Source organism: Panulirus ornatus, chromosome 34 (genome assembly GCF_036320965.1).
Source record: "Panulirus ornatus isolate Po-2019 chromosome 34, ASM3632096v1, whole genome shotgun sequence".
In the NCBI taxonomy this organism is placed as follows: Eukaryota; Metazoa; Arthropoda; class Malacostraca; order Decapoda; family Palinuridae; genus Panulirus; species Panulirus ornatus.
The window spans coordinates 683,568-704,148 of NC_092257.1; the positions used below are offsets into that span (position 1 = coordinate 683,568).

The following is a 20,581-nucleotide window of genomic DNA, read 5'->3' on the forward strand; positions in this document are numbered from 1 at the left end:
ATATATATATATATATATATATATATATATATATATATATATATATATATATATATATATATATATATATATATATATATATATATATATATATATATATATATATATATATATATATATATATACATATATATATATATATATATATATATATATATATATATATATATATATGGGGTCGATGTGCTGTCAATGGATTGAACCAGGGCATGTGAAGCGTCTGGGGTAAAGAGAGAGCAGAAGAGGGTGTTTTGAAATGGTTTGGTCACATGGAGAAAATGTGTGAGGAAAGATTGACCAAGAGGATATATGTGTCGGAGGTGGAGGTAACGAGGAGAAGTGGGAGACCAAATTGGAGGTGGAAAGATGGAGTGAAAAAGATTTTGAGTGATCAGGGCCTGAACATGCAGGAGGGTGAAAGGAGTGGAAGGAATAGTGTGAATTGGAACGATGTGGTATACTGGGGTCGATGTGCTGTCGATGGATTGAACCAGGGCATGTGAAGTGTCCGGGGTAAACCATGGAAAGTTTTGTGGGGCCTGGATGTGGAAAGGGAGCTGTAGTTTCAGTGCATTATTACATGGCAGCTAGAGACTGAGTGTGAACGAATGTGGCCTTTGTTGTCTTTTCCTAGCGCTACCTCACACACATGTGGGGGGAGGGGGATGTTATTCCATGTCTGGCGAGGTGGCGTGGGAATAAATAAATGCAGACAGTATGAATTATGTACATGTGTATATATGTATATGTCTGTGTTTATATATATGTATACGTTGAGATGTATAGGTATGTATATTTGCGTGTGTGGACGTGTATGTATATACATATGTATGTGGGTGGGTTGGGCCATTCTTTTGTATGTTTCCTTGCGCTACCTCGCAAACGCGGGAGACAGCGACAAAGCAAAATAAAATATATATATATATATATATATGTATATATATATATATTTTTTTTTCCGCTGTCTCCCGCGTTTGCGAGGTAGTGCAAGGAAACAGACAAAAGAAATGGCCCAACCCACCCCCATACACATGTATATACAAACGTCCACACACGCAGATATACATACCTACACAGCTTTCCATGGTTTACCCCAGACGCTTCACATGCCCTGATTCATCCCACTGACAGCACGTCAACCCCGGTATACCACATCGATCCAATTCACTCTATTCCTTGCCCTCCTTTCACCCTCCTGCATGTTCAGGCCCCGATCAAACAAAATCTTTTTCACTCCATCGTTCCCTCCACCTCCGACACATATATCCTCTTGGTCAATCTTTCCTCACTCATTCTCTCCATGTGCCCAAACCATTTCAAAACACCCTCTTCTGCTCTCTCAACCACGCTCTTTTTATTTCCACACATCTCTCTTACCCTTACATTACTTACTCGATCAAACCACCTCACACCACACATTGTCCTCAAACATTTCATTTCCAGCACATCCATCCTCCTGCGCACAACTCTATCCATAGCCCACGCCTCGCAACCGTACAACATTGTTGGAACCACTATTCCTTCAACCATACCCATTTTTGCTTTCCGAGATAATGTTCTCGACTTCCACACATTCTTCAAGGCTCCCAGGATTTTCGCCCCCTCCCCCACCCTATGATCCACTTCTGCTTCCATGGTTCCATCCACTGCCAGATCCACTCCCAGATATCTAAAACACTTCACTTCCTCCAGTTTTTCTCCATTCAAACTTACCTTCCAGTTGACTTGACCCTCAACCCTACTGTACCTAATAACCTTGCTCTTATTCACATTTACTCTTAACTTTCTTCTTTCACACACTTTACTACCAAACTCAGTCACCAGCTTCTGCAGTTTCTCACATGAATCAGCCACCAGCATATATATATATATCCACATATATATATACATACACACACACCAGAAGTGGAGGGAACAACTAGAATAAGATGGAAGGATGAAAAGAAGAATATTTTGAGTGATTAGGCTTGAACATGTAGGAGGTTGAAAGGTGTGCTGGGTTAGAGTGAATGTAATGGTGAGATTTACAGAGGTAAACTTACTGGGGTGCACTGAATTAGGGCATATGAACCATTAGGGGTAAGTCATAGAAATGTCTGTGGGGCCTGGTTGTGGACTGGGTTCTGTGGTTTCAGTGCATTACACTTGACAGCTAGAGAATGGGTGTGAAGCTTTTTTAGCAACAGCAGGAGCAGTGTTGTCAATGCCTACATGATCTTGACAACATTGTTCGACTGTCGCAGCTGGTACTTTTACAAATGTTTATAGTTTTTCTGTCGTGAAAAATTCATCAATGAATGACACTGAGGAAAGCAGGAAAAGATTATGAAAGATATAGCATGATCTATTTATTTATCAGTCTGTGTTTCTGATGCCTATAATGTTTGTGAACTCCCTCAGCAGGGTGACCACTGCAAAAGTCTTGATAGTTAGTGAACTCCAGTGCTACTTTTTAACCTTTAGGAGCTCACCCAGAAGAGGCTACTTGCAAAGGGTAATGCTGATGCAGTGTTTTTAGAGGCTCTTCAGTTCCTTCCAACTGCTGCTACCTAACATGTGTACTTACTCCTGCTACTTACTCCCAGTGAATGTTCCTACTTAATGCTCCTACCTGCTATTATTGTCTTATTACTCCTACCATTATGCCAAAAGGCAGAGCACTCTTTGCAGGAAGAGCTAGAGTTACAATGAATGTTGTGGGAGTTAGTGTTGTCAGATTGTGTGTTTGTGGACAGAATGCTTGCAGTCCTCATGTGGGTGAGGCAGAAAGAAAAGGTAGCTATCTGGGTCTAAGAAGTGCAGCTTGATAACCACTGAACTGTTGGCTCACTATGCTGCTGTCACCAACCCTCTCAATACCCAGAGTGACAGAACTAGTAATGTACCTCCATGGTATTTTGGCTGCCTGTGTTTTACCACCTAATTGTAAAACATAATTAGAAATCAATATTTCAGTGTACGTAAGCTAAACTTTAAACTTGCGCAGTTGTGACTCATTTGGCCATTAGGCTTTTCTGATGCACTTTTTAGTGCATTGTTCTGAAATGTCTACAGAAATTTACCCATTATTACAGCGAAAGTATGGATGAAGAATACTTATGGAGAGATTTTTTTTTGCTTTTATATTGATATTAATTTATATTGATATATGAAATATATGAAAGTTAAGAGTAAATGTGAATAAGAGCAAGGTTATTAGGTACAGTGGGGTTGAGGGTCAAGTCAATTGGGAGGTAAGTTTGAATGGAGAAAAACTGGAGGAAGTAAAGTGTTTTAGATATCTGGGAGTGGATCTGTTAGCGGATGGAACCATGGAAGCGGAAGTGGATCATAGGGTGGGGGAGGGGGCGAAAATCCTGGGAGCCTTGAAGAATGTGTGGAAGTCGAGAACATTATCTCGGAAAGCAAAAATGGGTATGTTTGAAGGAATAGTGGTCCCAACAATGTTGTATGGTTGCGAGGCGTGGGCTATGGATAGAGTTGTGCGCAGGAGGGTGGATGTGCTGGAAATGAGATGTTTGAGGACAATGTGTGGTGTGAGGTGTTTTGATCGAGTAAGTAACGTAAGGGTAAGAGAGATGTGTGGAAATAAAAAGAGTGTGGTTGAGAGAGCAGAAGAGGGTGTTTTGAAATGGTTTGGGCACATGGAGAGAATGAGTGAGGAAAGATTTACTAAGAGGATATATGTGTCGGAGGTGGAGGGAACGAGGAGAAGTGGGAGACCAAATTGGAGGTGGAAAGATGGAGTGAAAAAGATTTTGTGTGATCAGGGCCTGAACATGCAGGAGGGTGAAAGGAGGGCAAGGAATAGAGTGAATTGGATCGATGTGGTATACCGGGGTTGATGTGCTGTCAGTGGATTGAATCAGGGCATGTGAAGCGTCTGGGGTAAACCATGGAAAGCTGTGTAGGTATGTATATTTGCGTGTGTGGACGTATGTATATACATGTGTATGGGGGTGGGTTGGGCCATTTCTTTCGTCTGTTTCCTTGTGCTACCTCGCAAACGCGGGAGACCGACAAAAAAAAAAAAAATGAAATATCAAGGTTGAATATTTTTTTTAACTTCTTGAAAAATGTAATTTTGAGGGTTAGAATTAATGCATTAGTGGCTCGCTAAAGGGTTTATCTTTCTCTTAAGACTCGGTACTCTTGACCTTAGCTTTCTTGCTGCATACCATTTTAAATATTCTAAATACACTCCTCCACTGTATTCCATTCTTTACCATTCAGATTGATAATCTTGTAGCAAACCATTGTTTTTCAACAAAAAATCATATGTACAGCATTCTTCCTTTGCTTTTATAGATTGATTGGTACTAATGATTATATTTTTGTAATTAGTGTGAGAGGTTAGAAATTGGCCTATTTGTCATTAACGAAAATAGGTATCTGTGTATAATAGATATAGATAGACACACCAGTTTTGTGAACGACAGGTAAGATTGATGTTTACCTACAATATTTAATCTGAATCTTATGTATGTGTAAGTTTGGATTTGTGGGAGTTGGGTATTTTCATTTATATCTTAATTCCATTTGGTCATTTGTACACCATTAGTTTCACCAGTTTTTATATATCTTACTGTTTATTTTAATTACCTCTAAAAAAAATTTTGTATCACATGGTGCTGCATTGCTCAATATTTTTGTGATGTATCACTACAATGAAAAATTGTGTACTTTATGATTATGGTAATATGTGGATTTTTTTTTTCACAATTTGATAAATGGATATTTGGTCATTGAGGACACTTTAAGAATCTGGGACTGAACCATGTGGGGTTCTCAGGGCAATGGTGTGATATTTTGAAAATACGGGATATGTTTGTGTAGGTTTTGCTGTTTTATTTGTTCTGGTTTGTGGTTTACTTTGGTTGGTTAATACAGGGAACCCTAGTTCATGCAGGCTGATTACAGTAGGGAGTTGGTTTGTTAGGTTCAAAATTCCATTACATCTAGAGTTTTCCCTAAGGAAAAAATAATAAATATGATTTTAAAAAGCATAATAAAAACGTTATTCTTTTGAGGCTGGCGTTGTTCTGGTAAAGCATAGATAGATCCGAATCAAATGAAAAAAAAAATGAGGGTCATCTGAAGTCAGGGCTCTGCGAGGAATTTCATCAAGGGGTACAAAGTTTCTTTAGGGACCATTCTCTTCTCCATTAAGTCATCCTGTTTTTATCCACAAGGGTTTTTGCCATGAGCTGTATGGCCAAAAAGGGTATGGAAGATAAGGGAGGGGTGGAATGCGAGTCTTCAGTATATGCAAACATTTACTGAAATTTACAGGAAATTCTCAGGCCCCCTTTTAGACCCCCTAGGCCCAGGTACGATATACCCCCTGCACACACACACACACACACACACACACACACACACACACACACACACACACACACACACACACCCCTCCCTCATTGGATGTGCCCAGAGTTGCCTGAATAGTTTCTTGATTAGAAATTGGGCATGCATGATGATCACTGATTTTGTAGTTTTTTTCTCAACATGATTTAATGCAGAAAGACAGACCTTTCTACCATAGAATACGCTGCAGTAGCTTAAGAACACGTGCTGCATTTGCTTATGTTGACAAGGGCAGTGGCTAAACTAGAAATTGTTTCTTCATGAATTTCTACCTAAAGTCTTTTTGTTTTATTGTTCAAAAATAAGCATTGCGCCATTAAACTGTCATAGATCAGTGTGAAACTGTGAATGTGTGCAGAGAGAATATTATACATTTCTGAAATGAAGAAAGAGTGCGCTGTGGTGAGGTACAACAGGCTGTCAGTTGATATGATGCTCATGATCATGGTCAGAGTTAAGGAAGTATAGGAGTGTTCCATTCCATATTAAACTCAGTCCAGTGTTCTTACTGTAGAAGCTAAATTTATATTGGAACCAGAATTTTCATTAGATCCCATACTTGGTTCGGTGGAGTCCGGAGATTCCATTGGAAGCCAAATTCCAATACATTAAGTCTGTTGGAATGGGGTTTTATTGTATGCACCTTGAGTTTTTTTTGTTACAAGGATATTGCTGTTGCATTTATTTGACATTCTTGGTTTTCCTTTTGCTTAAGAGATTGACATTTTTTTTTAGGGGGGGGGGTCCTATATTGACTCTGACATTCAGAATTGGAGTTTTGTTTTTAGTTAATTCTATATTGAATGATAGCAAGTAATATTTTTGTTTAATTTCAGAAGACTCAATGGACGACACAAAAGACTCTAACGATTGGGGAGGTGAGAGTGAGCGAGATGGTGAGTTAATCGTTAAATCAGTGGATGAATCTCTTCATCCTCTGAAATAACTCATCATTTACATAATTGGCATTAGTGATTTGTTATCCTCTTGTCCCAAGAGGAACTTTGTTAACTGGATTTTATTTGATATGAAACTAGGTTTGTATTTGGCAAAAGTTGGCTTTTGACTTTTATAAGCTTTATTTTTGAGAATGGGAAATGCATGTTGTCTTGATAGGGACAGTTGTAAGTAGAGAATATTGCATGTTGGAAATTGTGTAGGAAAAAGCAGGATGAAAAACTGAGTTGATTATAGTTTATATTGGGTCTGTATTGAAAAGGATATGGTTTGATTTTTACTGATTTTTGTTTATCCCTGGAAATGGGAGAAAGATTACTATATGTGTTTCTCTAGTGTCATAGCAAGCAGATGGCGCATGGGAGTGGGGGGAGGTGGAAATCCTCAATTCCATTATCACCTTATTTTAGTTGAAGCAAATGGACTTAAATGCGGATTTTCATTGAAGGCTCTTCTGTATATATTTGGGTTTGGCTTGCTTAGGCTAGAAAAAGTGAATAGAAAAGATTCTCGTTTAGATGAGGTACTTCTAACAGCCATATCTTAACTTTTTGGCTGTGAGCTGCATATTTCTCCCTTGGGTTTTGTCATTTTTTCCTGTAAATATGAAGAAAACATTATTGCATAAATTAACTTTTCGGTATGACTTGATTTTTATGCTTGGTCAAGCAAGTTTTGTAGGATATGGATATGCTTAATGGAGTAGCATTTATTCTAGTATTTTAGGATTCTTGTTAGTAATGGGTCTTTTAATGCTTAGCTTATTTTATGAAACTTTTAACAGTCCCTTGCATTTATATTATCAGCATCTTGAGTGTGCATCACTGAGAGCCCAACCTGACATTTCATATTCTTTTTGTGCACTGCTGTTTGAGACTTAGATCATTGCATGTTTGTAAAGGAGTGGAAACATTACATGAATCATTTGAATATGGGACAGGATTTTGTGTGTTTTTAGGATTTTGCATACAATAAGGGTAGTGGGATGGATCCAGTGAATAGTAAGGATTTTGAAGTGCAGGCAGATTGCAAATGCTTTGAGAAAATTATTGAGGGAATAGCATAGCTTCTAGTTATGCCAGGCTTGCTGAAAGTTGGTAATTTTAAATGCAAAGGTTATTAGTGTAGTAGTTGAAGATATAATTGTGACGTGATACGGTATTTAGTAATGTTAATGGAAATGATGAACAGCTTGTGGAGGTGTGCATTGAAAATAGAATTATGATTTGGAATATGTGGTTTTAAAAGATTGGTCATGTACAGGCGAATAGGGAAGGTGTCAGCCAGCATAATTTGACTACATAGTAATTGATACGCATTCAAAGGAGACTTGGAAGTATGCATTCAAAAGAGACTTGGAAGTGTATGTACTGAGAGGGGCAGCTGGTTGGATGTCTGATCATTACATGGTGAAGGTGAATATTTATACAGCTTTTTAGAAGAGAAGAAATGTTACTAGTTACAAGATTGGTTGAGAGTGAGTTTTAAAAAGATTTGAGTGAAGAAACACCAGGAGAGATTGAATGTTGAATGGCAAAGGTGAGAGTCAACGAAACTTAGGGAGTGGGAGGTATTTAGGGAAGCAGTGCTGGCTTGTGTAAGAGGTGCATGTGTAAGGTGGGCTGGTGAGAAAGGGTAATGAGTGGTGGGATGATAAAGTTGAGTTGGTAGTGAAGGAGGAAAGAGAAGTATAGGGTGGTACTGACAAGGAAGGAGTGCAGATGATTGTGAGATGTATAAGAGGAAGGTGCAGGAGTTGAAAAAGAGGGCAAATGCAAGTTGAGTGATTATCGGTAAAGTTAAAGGAGAATAGGATGTTTTGGAAGATTGAAAATGTATGGAAATCAATAGAACAAGTAGGAACACTGGTGATGGGCAAATGGGTGAGTGATAACAGGTAGTGATGAAGTTGGAACAAGATGGAGTGAGCATTTTGAAGGGCTGTTCAACGTATGTGATTACATGGTGATAGATGTAGTATGTTTGGTTTGGTGTAGTATGCAAAGAGAGAGTTATGGAGAGCGGCTTGGTGAAGAGAGATGATGATGAAAGCCTTGTGTAGGATGAAATGTGGCAAGGAAGTTGAGTGAATGGCATTGCAGTTCATTTCCTGAAGAAAGGGCGACACATTGTTGTTGATTGGTTAGTTAGTATATTCAGTGTATGTATGGATGATAGTGAGGTGCCTGAGTATTGTTGGAATGCATCTATAGTGCCATTGTATAAAGGCGTGGGGGACAAAGATAAGAGCCCAAACATCAGTTTGTTGAGTGTACATGTTAAGTTGTACAGGAGAGTAGTGATTGATAGGGTAAAGATATGTACAAAGCATCAGACGTTGGAGGAACAGTGTGGTTTCAGAAGTGGTATTAGATATATGGATAAGTATTTGCTTTAAAGAATGTGTCAGAAATATATAAACAGAAGGAATTGTATGTGGCATTTATGGATATGTAGAATACATAGGATAGGATTGATAGAGATGCCTTGTAGAAGACCAGAATAGATGGTGAGAGGAAAGCTGTTAGAGGTTTTATCAAGGGTGCAAGGCAAGCATACGAGTAGGAAGAGAGGAGAGTGAATGGTTCCAAGGGAAGGTTGGTCTGCAGCTGAGGTGGTGAAGAAGGTTAATGCAAAAGTCTTTGAGAGGTTGGGGGGGGGGGGGCAAGTATGCAGTGTTTTAGGGGGGATGAGATGGCCTGAAAAGTGAGCATCGGGTATTAGTGATGGTTGTTTACATGCCAAGGTGAGTAATGTGGCAGTTTAGGATATAATTGGGGTGCATAGGGTATTCAGTAATATTAATGGAAATGGAGAAGAGCTTACAGAGTTGTGTGCTGAAAAAAGACTGGTGATTGGTAATACCTGGTTTAAGTAGGGATATATGCAGGTGATTATTGGTGCATATGCACCTGGGCATGAGAAGAAAGATCATGAGAGGCAAGTGTTTTGGGAGCAGCAGAATGAGTGTGTTAGTGGTTTTGATGCACGAGACCGGGTTATAGTGATGGGTGATTTGAATGCAAAGGTGAGTAATGTGGCAGTTGAGGGAATAATTGGTATACATGGGGTGTTCAGTGTTGTAAATGGAAATGAAGAGCTTGTAGATTTATGTGCTGAAAAAGGACTGATGATTGGGAATACCTGGTTTAAAAAGCGAGATATACATAAGTATACTTATGTAAGTAGGAGAGATGGCCAGAGAGCATTATTGGATTACGTGTTAATTGACAGGCGCGCGAAAGAGAGACTTTTGGATGTTAATGTGCTGAGAGGTGCAACTGGAGGGATGTCTGATCATTATCTTGTGGAGGCTAAGGTGAAGATTTGTATGGGTCTTCAGAAAAAAAGAGTGAATGTTGGGGTGAAGAGGGTGGTGAGAGTAAGTGAGCTTGGGAAGGAGACTTGTGTGAGGAAGTACCAGGAGAGACTGAGTACAGAATGGAAAAAGGTGAGAACAATGGAAGTAAGGGGAGTGGGGGAGGAATGGGATGTATTTAGGGAATCAGTGATGGATTGCGCAAAAGATGCTTGTGGCATGAGAAGAGTGGGAGGTGGGTTGATTAGAAAGGGTAGTGAGTGGTGGGATGAAGAAGTAAGAGTATTAGTAAAAGAGAAGAGAGAGGCATTTGGACGATTTTTGCAGGGAAAAAATGCAGTTGAGTGGGAGACGTATAAAAGAAAGAGACAGGAGGTCAAGAGAAAGGTGCAAGAGGTGAAAAAAAGGGCAAATGAGAGTTGGGGTGAGAGAGTATCATTAAGTTTTAGGGAGAATAAAAAGATGTTCTGGAAGGAGGTAAATAAAGTGCGTAAGACAAGGGAGCAAATGGGAACTTCAGTGAAGGGCGCAAATGGGGAGGTGATAACAAGTAGTGGTGATGTGAGAAGGAGATGGAGTGAGTATTTTGAAGGTTTGTTGAATGTGTTTGATGATAGAGTGGCAGATATAGGGTGTTTTGGTTGAGGTGGTGTGCAAAGTGAGAGGGTTAGAGAAAATGATTTGGTAAACAGAGAAGAGGTAGTAAAAGGTTTGCGGAAGATGAAAGCCGGCAAGGCAGCAGGTCTGGATGGTATTGCAGTGGAATTTATTAAAAAAGGGGGTGACTGTATTGTTGACTGGTTGGTAAGGTTATTTAATGTATGTATGACTCACGGTGAGGTGCCTGAGGATTGGCGGAATGCGTGCATAGTGCCATTGTACAAAGGCAAAGGGGATAAGAGTGAGTGCTCAAATTACAGAGGTATAAGTTTGTTGAGTATTCCTGGTAAATTATATGGGAGGGTATTGATTGAGAGGGTGAAGGCATGTACAGAGCATCAGGTTGGGGAAGAGCAGTGTGGTTTCAGAAGTGGTAGAGGATGTGTGGATCAGGTGTTTGCTTTGAAGAATGTATGTGAGAAATACTTAGAAAAGCAAATGGATTTGTATGTAGCATTTATGGATCTGGAGAAGGCATATGATAGAGTTGATAGAGATGCTCTGTGGAAGGTATTAAGAATATATGGTGTGGGAGGCAAGTTGTTAGAAGCAGTGAAAAGTTTTTATCGAGGATGTAAGGCATGTGTACGTGTAGGAAGAGAGGAAAGTGATTGGTTCTCAGTGAATGTAGGTTTGCGGCAGGGGTGTGTGATGTCTCCATGGTTGTTTAATTTGTTTATGGATGGGGTTGTTAGGGAGGTGAATGCAAGAGTTTTGGAAAGAGGGGCAAGTATGAAGTCTGTTGGGGATGAGAGAGCTTGGGAAGTGAGTCAGTTGTTGTTCGCTGATGATACAGCGCTGGTGGCTGATTCATGTGAGAAACTGCAGAAGCTGGTGACTGAGTTTGGTAAAGTGTGTGAAAGAAGAAAGTTAAGAGTAAATGTGAATAAGAGCAAGGTTATTAGGTACAATAGTGTTGAGGGTCAAGTCAATTGGGAGGTGAGTTTGAATGGAGAAAAACTGGAGGAAGTGAAGTGTTTTAGATATCTGGGAGTGGATCTGGCAGCGGATGGAACCATGGAAGCGGAAGTGGATCATAGGGTGGGGGAGGGGGCGAAAATTCTGGGAGCCTTGAAGAATGTGTGGAAGTCGAGAACATTATCTCGGAAAGCAAAAATGGGTATGTTTGAAGGAATAGTGGTTCCAACAATGTTGTATGGTTGCGAGGCGTGGGCTATGGATAGAGTTGTGCGCAGGAGGATGGATGTGCTGGAAATGAGATGTTTGAGGACAATGTGTGGTGTGAGGTGGTTTGATCGAGTAAGTAACGTAAGGGTAAGAGAGATGTGTGGAAATAAAAAGAGCGTGGTTGAGAGAGCAGAAGAGGGTGTTTTGAAATGGTTTGGGCACATGGAGAGAATGAGTGAGGAAAGATTGACCAAGATGATATATGTGTCGGAGGTGGAGGGAACGAGGAGAAGAGGGAGCCCAAATTGGAGGTGGAAAGATGGAGTGAAAAAGATTTTGTGTGATCAGGGCCTGAACATGCAGGAGGGTGAAAGGAGGGCAAGGAATAGAGTGAATTGGAGCGATGTGGTATACCGGGGTTGACGTGCTGTCAGTGGATTGAATCGGGGCATGTGAAGCGTCTGGGGTAAACCATGGAAAGCTGTGTAGGTATGTATATTTGCGTGTGTGGACGTATGTATATACATGTGTATGGGGGTGGGTTGGGCCATTTCTTTCGTCTGTTTCCTTGCGCTACCTCGCAAATGCGGGAGACAGCGACAAAGCAAAAAAAAAAAAAAAAAAAAATATGCAGGTATATGTATGTGAGTAGGAGAGATGGTCTTTGGGCTTTATTAGATTACCAATTGATTGGTCGGCATGTAAAAGAGTGACTTGTGATTAATGTGCCTGATAGGGGCAGCTGGGGGATGTTTGATCACTGCCTTGTGGAAGCGAAGGTGAAAATTTGTTTAGGTTTTCGAACGAGGAAACTGCTAGGAAGAAGAGTGGTGAGAGTAAGTGACTTAGGAAACTTGTATGAAGAGATACTAGGAGAAACTGGGTATAGCATGGCAAAAGAAATAAGTAAAGACACAAGGAGAGTGAGTGAGGAATGAGAAGTATTTAGGGAAGCAGTGGTGGTATGTGCAAGAGATGCATGTGGCGTGCAAGAGGTGGAAGGTGGGCAGATTGGAAACGGTGGTGAGTTGTGGGATGAAGAGGTAAAGTTGTAGCTGAAAGAGAAAAGAAGTGTTTGGACGGTACTTACAGGGAAGGAGTACAAGTGACTGGGATATGTATAAGACAGTGGGATGAGGTCAAAAGGAAGATGCAGGAGTTGAAAAAGAAGGCATATGAGAGTTGGGGTAAGAGAGCATCATTAAACTTTATGGAGAATATTAAGATGTATTGGAAGGATGTAAATGATGTGCAAGACAAGACAAGAGAGCAAATGGGAACATTGCTGAAGGGGGCACAAGGGGAAGTGATAACAGATAGTTGTGAAATGAGGAGATGGAGTAAGTATGATAAAGGATTGTTGAATGTTTTTGATGATAGAGTGGCAGATTTAGGGTGGATTGGTTGGCATGGTATGCAAAAAAGAATAATGGAGAGTGGTTTGGTGAAGAGAGAATAGGTGGTGAAAGCCTTGGGTAAGATGAAATGCGGCAAGGCGGCGGGAGTGGATGGTATTGTAGTTGAATTTTAAGAAAGGTGGTGAATGTGTTGTTCATTGGCTAGTAAGTATATTCAGTGTATGTATGGATTATGATAAGTGCCCAGGGATTAGCAGAATGCATGTATAGTGCCTTTGTCTAAAGGCAAGTTTGATAAAGATCAGTGTTTCAACTACAAAGGTATAAGTTTGTTGAGTATACCTGATAAGTTGTATGGGAGGGTATTAATTGAGAGGTTGAAGGCATGTTCAGAGGATTAGATTGGGTAGGAGCAGTGTAGTTTCAGAAGTGGTAGAGGATGTATGGATCAGGTGTTTGCTTTAAAGAATATGGGTGAGAAATACTTTGAAAAACAGGTGGATTTGTGTGTAGAATTTATTGATCTGGAGAAGGCATATGGTAGATAGAGATGCTTTGTGGAAGATCTTAATTATATATGGTGTGGGAGGTAAGCTGCTAGAAGTAGAGAAGTTTTTATCAAGGATGTAAGGTATGTATATGGGTAGGAAGAGAGGAGAGTGGTTGGTTCTCAGTGAAGGTCGGATTGCGGCAGGGGTGCGTGATGTTCCCATGGTCGTTTAATTTGTTTATGGATGGGGTGGTTAGGGAGGTAAATGCGAGAGTTTCAGAGAGAAGTATGCAGTCTGTTGTGGGTGAGAGGGCCAAGGAAGAGAATCAATTGTTGTTTGCTGATGATACAGCAATGGTGGCTTATTCGAGTGAGAAACTGCAGAAGTTGGTGACTGAGTTTGGAAAAGTGTGTGAAAGGAGAAAGTTGAGAGTAAATGTGAATAAGAGCAAGGTTATTAGGTTCAGCAGGATTAAGGGACAAGTTAGTTGGGATGTGAGTTTGAATGGAGAAAAATTGGAGGAAGTGAAGTGTTTTAAGATACCTGGGAGTGGAATTCGCAGTGAATGGAACCATGGAAGCAGGAGTGAGTCACAGGGTGGGGGGAGGGGGCAAAGGTTCTAGGAGCAATGAAGAATGTGTGGAAAGAGAGATCATCATCATGGTCAACAAAACTGGGTTTGTTTGAAGGAATGATAGTTCCAACAATAGTACATGCTTGAGAGGCATGAGCTATATTGATAGGGTTGCACAGAGGAGGGTGAAGCGAGAGGGTCAGGGAGAATGGTTTGGTTAAGAGAGAAGAAGTAGTGAATGATTTGCAGATGAAATCCAGCAAGGTGGTGGATTTGGATGATATTGTAGTTTAATTTGTTTAGAAAGGGGTGACTGTTGTTGATTTGTTGGTAAGGATATTCAGTAATGTATGGATCAAGGTCAAGTGCCAGAGGATTTTTGGAATGCATACATTGTGCCATTGTACAAAGGCAAAGGGGATAAAGGTGAGTGTTCAAGCTGCAGAGGTATAAGTTTGTTGAGTATTCCTGGGAAATGGTATGGGCAGGTACTGATTGAGAGGGAGAAGGCATGAACAAAGCATCAGATTGGGGAGGATCAGTGTGGTATCAGAAGTGGTAGAGGATATGTGGGTCAAGTGATTCATTCGAAGAATGTTTACGAGAAGTACTTAGAAAACAGATGTATTTGTATGTAGCATTAATGGATCTGGAGAATGCTTAGGGTGGGTTGATTGAGATGCCCTTTGGAAGGTCTTAAGAATGTATGGTTGCCCTTTAGAAGGTCTTCAGAATGTATGGTATGGGAGGTAAGCTGCTAGAAGCAGTGAAAAGTTTTATCAAGGATGTAAGACGTGTACATGTGGGAAGAGAGGAGAGTGATTGGTTCCCAGTAAAGGTCGGTCTGTGGCAGGGGTTTGTGATGTCCCCATGGCTGTTTAATTTGTTTATGAATGGGATGGATAGGGAGGTAAATTCAAGAGTTTTGGAAAGGGGCGAGTATGCAGTCTATTGGGAATGAGGGCCTTGGAAGTGAGTTGGTTGTTGTTCTCCAATGATACAGCACTGTTGGCTGAATCAAGTGAGAAACTGCAGAAGTTGCTGACTAAGCTTTGAAAAGTGTGAAAGGAGAAAGTTGAGAGTAAGTGTGAATAAGAGCAAGGTTATTTGGGTTCAGCAATGTTGAGGGATAAGTTAGTTAGGATGAGTTTGAATGGAGATAAAATGGAGGAAGTGAAGTGTTTTAGATATCTGGGAGTGGACTTCACAGTGAATGGAACCATGGAAGCAGAAATGAGTCATAGGTTGGGAAGGGGCAAAGGTTCTGGGAGCATTGAAGAATGTGTGGAAGGCGAGAACATTATCTCATAGCAAAAATGTGTATGTTTGAAGGAATAGGGGTTCCAACAGTGTCATATGGTTGCGAGGCACGGGCTATAGATAGGGTTGTGCAGAGTAGGGTGGATGTGTTGGAAATGAAATGTTTGAGGACAATATGTGATGAGGTGTTTTGATCAAGTACGTAATGGAAGGGTAAGAGAGATGTGTGGTAATAAAAAGAGTATGGTTGAGAGAGCAGAAGAGGTGTGTTAAAATGGTTTGGACACATGGAGAGATTGAGTGAGGAAATATTGACAAAGAGGATATATGTGTCTGGTGGAGGGAAGAAGAAGTGGGAGACCAAATTGGAGGTGGAAGGATGGAGTGAAAAAGATTTTGAGCAATTGGGACCTGAACATATGGGATGGTGAAAGGTGTGCAAGGAATAGAGTGAATTGGAACCATGTTGTATAGGAGGGTTGATATGCTGTCAGTAGACTTAACCAGGGCATGTGAAGCGTCTGGAGTAAACCATGGAAAGGTGTGTGGGGCCTGGATGTGGAGAGGGAGCTGTGGTTTCGGTTCATTATTGAGTGTGAACGAACGTGGCCTTTGTTGTCTTTTCTAAGAGGTACCTCACGTGCATGCAGGGGGAGGGGGATGCCATTTCGTATGTGGTGCGGTGGCGATTGGATTGGATGAAGGCAGCAAGTATGAATATGTGCATGTGTATATATGTATATGTCTGTGTCTGTATGTGTAATTTAATTTTCTAAAAGGGGAAACAGAAGGAGTCACGCGGGGAGTGCTCATCCTCCTCGAAGGCTCAGATTGGGGTGTCTTAATGTGTGGATGTAACCAAGATGAAAAAAAAAAGGAGAGATTGGTAGTATGTTTGAGGAAAGGAACCTGGATGTTTTGGCTCATGAGTGAAATGAAGCTCATGGGTAAAGGGGAAGAGTGGTTTGGGAATGTCTTAGGAGTAAAGTCAGGGGATTGGTGAGAGAAGAGCAAGGGAAGGAATAGCACTACCACTGAAGCAGGAGTTGTGGGAGTATGTGATAGGGTATAAGAAAGTAAACTCTAGATTGATATGGATAAAACTGAGAGTGGATGGAGAGACATGGGTGATTATTAGTGCATATGCACCTGGGCATGAGGAGAAAGATCGTGAGAGGCCAGTGTTGCTGGAGCAGCTGAGTGAGTGTGTTAGTAGTTATGATGCACGAGACCGGGTTGTAGTGATGGGTGATATGAATGCAAAGGTGAGTAATGTGGCAGTTGAGGGAATAATTAGTGTACATGGGGTGTTCAGTGTTGTGAATGGAAATGGTGAAGAGCTTGTAGATTTTTGTGCTGTAAAAGGACTGGTGATTGGGAATACCTGGTTTAAAAAGAGAGAGATACATAAGTATACGTATGTAAGTAGGAGAGATTGCCAGAGAGCTGTATTAGATTATGTGTGAATTGATAAGCATGCAAAAGAGAGACTTTTGGATGTTAATGTGCTGAGAGGTGCAACTGGAGGGATGTCTTCTGATCACTATCTTGTGGAGGCGAAGATGAAGATTTGTAGAGGTTTTCAGAAAAGAAGAGAGAATGTTGGGGTGAAGAGAGTGGTGAGAGTAAGTGAGCTTGGGAAAGAGACTTGTGTGAGGAAGTACCAGGAGAGACTGAGTATAGAATCGAAAAGGGTGAGAACAAAGGATGTAAAGGGAGTGGGGGAGGAATGGGATGTATTTAAGGAAATAGTGATGGCTTGTGCAAAAGATGCTTGTGGCATGAGAAGCATGGGAGGTGGGCAGATTAGAAAGGGTTGTGAGTGGTGGGATAAAGAAGTAAGATTATTAGTGAAAGAGAAGAGAGAGGCATTTGAATGAGTTTTGCAGGGAAATAGTGCAAATGATTGGGAGACGTATAAAAGAAAGAGGCAGGAGGTCAAGAGAAAGGTGCAAGAGCCAAAAAAGAGGGCAAATGAGAGGTGGGGTGAGAGAGTATCATTAAATTTTAGGGAGAATAAACAGATGTTTTGGAAGGAGGTAAATAAAGTCCGTAAGACAAGAGAACAAATGGGGACATTGGTAAAGGGTAGTAATGGGGAGCTGAGAACAAGTGGCGATGTGAGAAGGAGATGGAGTGAGTATTTTAAAGGTTTGTTTAATGTGATAGATGATAAAGAGTGGCAGATATAGGATGTTTTGGTCGGGGTGGTGTGCAAAGTGAGAGTGTTAGGGAGAATGATTTGGTAAACAGAGAAGAGTTAGTGGAAGCTTTGTGGAAGATGAATGCTGGCAAGGCAGTGGGTTTGGATGGTATTGCAGTGGAATTTATTAAAAAAGGGGGTGACTGTATTGTTGACTGGTTGGTAAGGATATTTAATGTGTTTATGACTCATGGTGAGGTGTCTTAGGATTGGCAGAATGCATGCATAGTGCCTTATACAAAGGCAAAGGGGATAAAGGTGAGTGCTCAAATTACTGAGGTATAAGTTTGTTGAGTATTCCTGGGAAATTTTATGGGAAGGTATTGATTAAGAGGGTGAAGGCATGTACAGAGCATCAGATTAGGGAAGAGCAGTGTGGTTTCAGAAGTGGTAGAGGATGTGGATCAGGTGATTGCTTTGAAGAATGTATGTGAGAAATTCATAGAAAAGAAAATGTATGTAGCATTTATGGATCTGGAGAAGGCATGTGATATCATTGATAGAAATGCTTTGTGGAAGGTATTAAGAATGTATGTTGTGGGAGGCAAGGTAGAAGCAGTGAAAAGTGTTTATTTAGGATGTAAGGCATGTGTACGAGTAGGAAGAGAGGGTGCGTGATGTCTCCATGGTTGTTTAATTTGTTTATGGGTGGGGTTGTTAGGGAGGCGAATGCAAGAGTTTTGGAGAGAGGGGCAAATATGCAGTTTGTTGTGTTCGCTAATGATACAGCGCTGGTGGCTGATTTGGGTGAGAAACTGCAGAAGCTGGTGACTAAGTTTGGTAAGGTGTGTGAAAGAAGAAAGCTGAGAGTAAATGTGAATAAGAGCAAAGTTATTAGGTACAGTACTGTTGTGAGGGACAAGTCATTTAGGAGGTAAGTGTGAATGGAGACAAACTGTAGGAAGTGAAGTGTTTTAGATATCTTGGAGTGGATTTGGCAGCAGTTGGAATCATGGAAACGGAAGTGAGTCACAGGGTGGGGGAGAAAGTTCTGGGAGTGTTGAAAAATATGTCGAAGGCTAGAACATTATCTTGGAAAGCAAAAATGGGTATATTTGAAGGAATAGTGGTTCCAACAGTGTTACATGTTTGCGAGGCATGGGCTATAGATAGAGTTGTGCGGAGGAGGGAGGATGTGTTGAAATTGAGATGTTTGAGGACAATATGCGGTGTATGGTGGTTTGATCAAGTAAGTAATGAAAGGGTGAGAGATGTGTGGTAATAAAAAGAGGGTGTATTGAAATGGTTTGGTCACATGGAGAGAATGATTGAGGAAAGATTGACTGAGGATATAGAGAATGATTGAGGAAAGATTGACTGAGGATATATGTGTCAGAGGTGGAGGGAACGAGGAGAAGTGGGAGACCAAACTGGAGGTGGAAAGACGGAGTGAAAAAGATTTTGAACGATTGGGACCTGAACATGCAGGAGGGTGAAAGGCATGTAAGGAATAGAGTGAACTGGAACGGTGTGGTATACTGGGTGTACGTGCTGCCAGTGGATTGAACCAGGGCATGAGAAGCGTCTGGGGGTAAACTATGGAAAGTTTTGTGGGGCCTGGATGTGGAAAGGGAGCTGTGGTTTTGGTGCATTATACATGACAGCTAGAGACTGAGTGTGAACGAATGGGGCCTTTGTTGTCTTTTCCTAGCGCTACCTTGCGTGCATGTTGGGTGAGGGGGTTGTCATTTCATGTGTGGCAGGTTGGTGATGGGAATGAATAATAGCAGCAAGTATGAATTATTTACAGGTGTATATATGTATATGTCTGTGTATGTATATTTATGTATATGCTGAAATGTATAGGTATGTATATGTGCGTGTGTGGACGTGTATGTATATACATGTGTATGTGGGTGGGTTGGGCCATTCTTTCGTTTGTTTCCTTGCACTACCCCGCTAACGAGGGAGACCGACGAAGTATGATAAATGAATATATATGTATATGTATGTATACATTGAAATGTTTTTTTTTTTTTTTGCCGCTGTCTCCCGCGTTTGCGAGGTAGCGCAAGGAAACAGACGAAAGAAATGGCCCAACCCACCCCCATACACATGTATATACATACGTCTACACACGCAAATATACATACCTACACAGCTTTCCATGGTTTACCCCAGACGCTTCACATGCCCTGATTCGATCCACTGACAGCACGTCAACCCCGGTATACCACATCGCTCCAATTCACTCTATTCCTTGCCCTCCTTTCACCCTCCTGCATGTTCAGGCCCCAATCACACAAAATCTTCTTCACTCCATCTTTCCACCTCCAATTTGGTCTCCCTCTTCTCCTCGTTCCCTCCACCTCTGACACATATATCCTCTTGGTCAATCTTTCCTCACTCATTCTCTCCATGTGCCCAAACCATTTCAAAACACCCTCTTCTGCTCTCTCAACCACGCTCTTTTTATTTCCACACAACTCTCTTACCCTTACGTTACTTACTCGATCAAACCACCTCACACCACACATTGTCCTCAAACATCTCATTGAAATGTATAGGTATATATATATATATGTGTGTGTGTGTGGGCATGTATCTGTGTACATGTGTATATGGGTGGGTTGGGCCATTCTTTAGTCTGTTTCCTTGCTTTAACGTGGGAAATAGCGACAAAGTATAATAATAATGGTTCTCAGTGAATGTAGGTTTGCGGCAGGGGTGTGTGATGTCTCCATGGTTGTTTAATTTGTTTATGGATGGGGTTGTTAGGGAGGTGAATGCAAGAGTTTTGGAAAGAGGGGCAAGTATGAAGTCTGTTGTGGATGAGAGAGCTTGGGAAGTGAGTCAATTGTTGTTCGCTGATGATACAGTGCTGGTGGCTGATTCATGTGAGAAACTGCAGAAGCTGGTGACTGAGTTTGGTAAAGTGTGTGAAAGAAGAAAGTTAAGAGTAAATGTGAATAAGAGCAAGCTTATTAGGTACAGGAGGGTTGAGGGTCAAGTCAATTGGGAGGTAAGTTTGAATGGAAAAAACTGGAGGAAGTAAAGTGTTTTAGATATCTGGGAGTGGATCTGGCAGCGGATGGAACCAATGAAGCGGAAGTGGATCATAGGGTGGGGGAGGGGGCGAAAATTCTGGGAGCCTTGAAAAATGTGTGGAAGTCGAGAACATTATCTCGGAAAGCAAAAATGGGTATGTTTGAAGGAATAGTGGTTCCAACAATGTTGTATGGTTGCGAGGCGTGGGCTATGGATAGAGTTGTTCGCAGGAGGATGGATGTGCTGGAAATGAGATGTTTGAGGACAATGTGTGGT

General features: G+C 41.1%; 1 protein-coding gene across 5 annotated transcripts in view; it reads left to right on the forward strand.

Moving 5' to 3' along the window:
* Positions 1–20,581, forward strand: part of LOC139759733 (uncharacterized) — a 129,783-nt gene that overhangs the window by 35,566 nt on the left and 73,636 nt on the right. For 3 of the 5 annotated variants that reach the window (XM_071682130.1, XM_071682134.1, XM_071682133.1), the window contains one exon: positions 6,204–6,263. In XM_071682130.1, coding sequence (XP_071538231.1) covers positions 6,204–6,263 — 60 coding nt within the window. The remainder of the gene's footprint in view (positions 1–6,203; positions 6,264–20,581) is intronic. The other 2 variants (XM_071682131.1, XM_071682135.1) reach the window with 1 other exon arrangement.